At 41.1% G+C, this 3,286-nt stretch overlaps 1 protein-coding gene across 1 annotated transcript; it reads right to left on the bottom strand.

Moving 5' to 3' along the window:
• Positions 1-424: 424 nt before the first annotated feature.
• LOC120349348 (thyrotropin-releasing hormone-degrading ectoenzyme-like) lies at positions 425-3,142 on the bottom strand (the record flags this gene model as incomplete). Its single annotated transcript, XM_039419320.1, has 2 exons — positions 425-629; positions 2,877-3,142. Coding segments are annotated over 2 exons (471 nt in total), but the record flags the coding sequence as incomplete, so codon positions are not given.
• Positions 3,143-3,286: the final 144 nt, after the last annotated feature.

Below are 3,286 nucleotides of genomic sequence, written 5' to 3'. Positions count from 1 at the left end.
TATAAATTTATAGTAAATTTTTAATAATTAATGCTGTAAATCACCCCGAAGACCTCTGCTACTGCAGACATTGACAACAGGCTAACAGCTAGATGGAAATTCGATGAGAACTACTATCCAAAAAATAGTAAAAATATTTTTACTATTTATATAACTTTATAGTAAATTTTTAATAATTAATTTAATAGTAATTTTTTTCTTTTTGATAGTAGTTCTCATCGAATTCCATCTAGCTGTTAGCCCTGTTGTCAATGTCTGCAGTAGCAGAGGTCTTCGGGGTGATTTGCAGCATTTATTTAGGATTTTCGTTCAATAATAATTATATATTATTAGCATTTGAATAAATGCATTCTCTATTAATTCCTTTAATTTGTATTATGTTACTGTGAATAAAAAGCTATTTGATTTGAATTGGAAATAGTACTGACCAGCAGCCTTGTGTTGAAGACAACCCACTCATCCTTGGCTCCGATGTCGTGAATCTCGGCATCCTCCTTGCAGTTGAGCCACAGCTTGGGCTTGGTCTCGTTGAAGTCGGCCTCCTTGCGGGTCGTGTAGCTCAGCGGCACCCACCAGCACGACTTCTCCTTCTCCAAGTCGCGGCCGGTCAGTTTCCGCCAGGTAGCGTTCTGAAACAAAAAAGGGAAATATTCAGCACAAAAACTAAAATTAAAATGTTAAATGTACACAGGATATTTTATGGAAAATTGGACTTTTAAATAAAAATTATAAGGCTCAACTCACACTACCTCGACTCAAATCGTACGACTCCAGTCGAGTAAACTCGACCTTACGACTCGTGTAGCTACACGACTTTTTGCTCATTGTTACTACTTCAATTCCATCCTACACCATTTTATAACCTTACTTTATTAAAAATATAAGATCTAATTTGTCTGCATGCAACAAATTTAATAGTGATATTATGAATTCTTATTATTATTGTCTTTTAAAAAATGAAAAACATCACTTATAAAACATAACCTCACTTTCATAAAAAATGCACGGTACTATGCAACTAAGTCGACGCTCGACTCAGTCCCACAGTCGTGAGGTCGCGAAGACAAGAATCGACTGGTCTGAGTGTCACCATTTGAAAACACATGCTGCGTCGAGAAGAATAGAGTCTTAATCTCTTCTCGACTTGAGTCACGTAAGTGTGAGTTGAGCCGAAATGTAATAAAAATTTAATTTTCATTAACGGTTGTTATCGATGAGCTCGATTTATCTATAAACTCAACTACAACTCTTGTAAAATGCCTATGTGAGCTCTTGTGAATTCCCATATGAGCTGTAGGCTTGTGCGTGTGCGTGGATAATGAGACGGATGATGTTAAGATATACGTGGGCCTACAGCTTTAGGTGGGTTCCGAACCACCGGGAAGCGATTTTCAAACTCATAAAGAGGGCACTCATTCACTGTCCGATGTTGCCCAACATCGAATTAAAATGTTTGATCCGATATCGGACCGAATGAGGTATTTTTGATCCTATATCTGACCGTAAATGAGTAATTTTGATCCGATATATCTGACCCTAAATAGGTTCTTGGAAGTCTTGTCGGATGTTGGAAGTCTAGTCGGACGAGTTGGATCAAATAGAGATCCAACACGAAGGTCCGATATCCAACTAGCCTTTGTTTTACAACCGATTGAAGATGGAAAACAAGTTGGAGCGTGAGGAGTGGTGAAAACAACACCCCCCCCCCCCTATACAAGTACCGGCAAGCCTGTCAGTTTTGGTTTTGCCTGAACAGTCCGCCTGTGACAGGCGGCCGTAGCGTGTGTTTGGTCCGGCTGGACTGTCAGTTAATACTGTACAGGCGGCCGGTGATCGAATGAAAACTCATCAGTTCAACCGGCTTGCCGGAAGCTTTTTCTCTCTATCAATGGAGCAACCAATAACAAAAGAAGTAGGTACGTATTTTCGTTCATTCTTATTAAGTAATTATGCCAGTCTCTTGGAGTCACCTTCAACTCTTTTGATAAATTCACGTGAGAATACGTGTCCCTCTTCATCAACCACCTTTTCGACCAAAACTCACGTTTTCACCGTTTTTTGGTAACTGATGTTAGTAATACACCTAAAACGGCGTAATCATCGTCATCACTAGACATTTTAAACTAAATAATCTTCAGAAAATGAACAACTACACAAAACTAAGCAAATCTAGCTACAAATCTTCAACTAAACTACTAAACACTTTTAATGCACGAAGAAATCAATGTGTTTTGTAGCGCTTGCCGGTCAGAATAATCTTCAGAAAATGAACAACTACACAAAACTAAGCAAATCTAACTACAAATCCTCAACTACTAAAAACTTTTAACGCACGAAGAAATCAATGTGTTTTGAAGTGCTTGCCGGACAGAATTGAACTGAACGTGTATGGGGTTTGGAGTAGTCAGTCCAACAGCCGCGGTTACAGGCGGATTGTTCAGGAAAAACTGACAGGCTAGTTCAGTACGTGTATGGGGGGCACGTGTATAAAATTCAGAGGGCACCATTCAGCAGAGAGCGATCTTTCGATATTTTTTAAATCGTATCGGACATATATAAAACATAACGTTTGTGTCCAGCCTTACGCCGCATCCACATGTTGGCCCAATGAAGGCCAATGTCGACCAGCGCCAGTGTGTGGATGGGTGGGTTGCCAACGCTGGCCTTCATTGGGCACATTGCAGGCTGGGCCAGCGACTGGGCCCGGTTGCACAAAAGTCGGTAAAATTTTAATCGTGGTTAATTCAACGAGAACCAATCAGAGAAGACTTTTTCAAAAGACGGTTACTCTGATTGGTTCTCGTGTAATTAATCACGGTTAAAACTTAACAGGCTTTTGTGCAACTGGCACTAGGTATGACAATGATATAGCCTACCTGTGACACAGTAGCAGCACCCTTCTCATAGTCCCTAGTTACAGTGACGACCGGATATCCGGTCTGCAGCGTCCAGGTGTCCATGATCTCCTTGACAGTGAGCGCCTTGTCCAGTGATCCCGCCTTGTGCGCCTGGTCGGTGAGCGCCGCCCACAGGTCATCCTGTTCAGCATTCGAGTAGCGATGAGCCTTCAGGTAGTTGGATACACCCTGTCTGAACACCTCCTCGCCAAGGAATAGGTTCATCATACGAAGCAGGTACGAGCCTAGGGCGACAAATCAGAGAGGTTGCCAATTCATTCACAATCACTCACAAAACAATATAATATGAAGGTGTGTACACACTTTTGTGCCACGAGCACGCGCATATTTCGCTTTTATATTTAATATTTCAGCTGATGCTATCACTG

This window comes from Nilaparvata lugens, unplaced genomic scaffold (assembly GCF_014356525.2).
Source record: "Nilaparvata lugens isolate BPH unplaced genomic scaffold, ASM1435652v1 scaffold9481, whole genome shotgun sequence".
In the NCBI taxonomy this organism is placed as follows: domain Eukaryota; kingdom Metazoa; phylum Arthropoda; class Insecta; order Hemiptera; family Delphacidae; genus Nilaparvata; species Nilaparvata lugens.
Note: the sequence above shows the minus strand (reverse complement) of the source record. Positions and strands in the feature narration are given on the sequence as shown.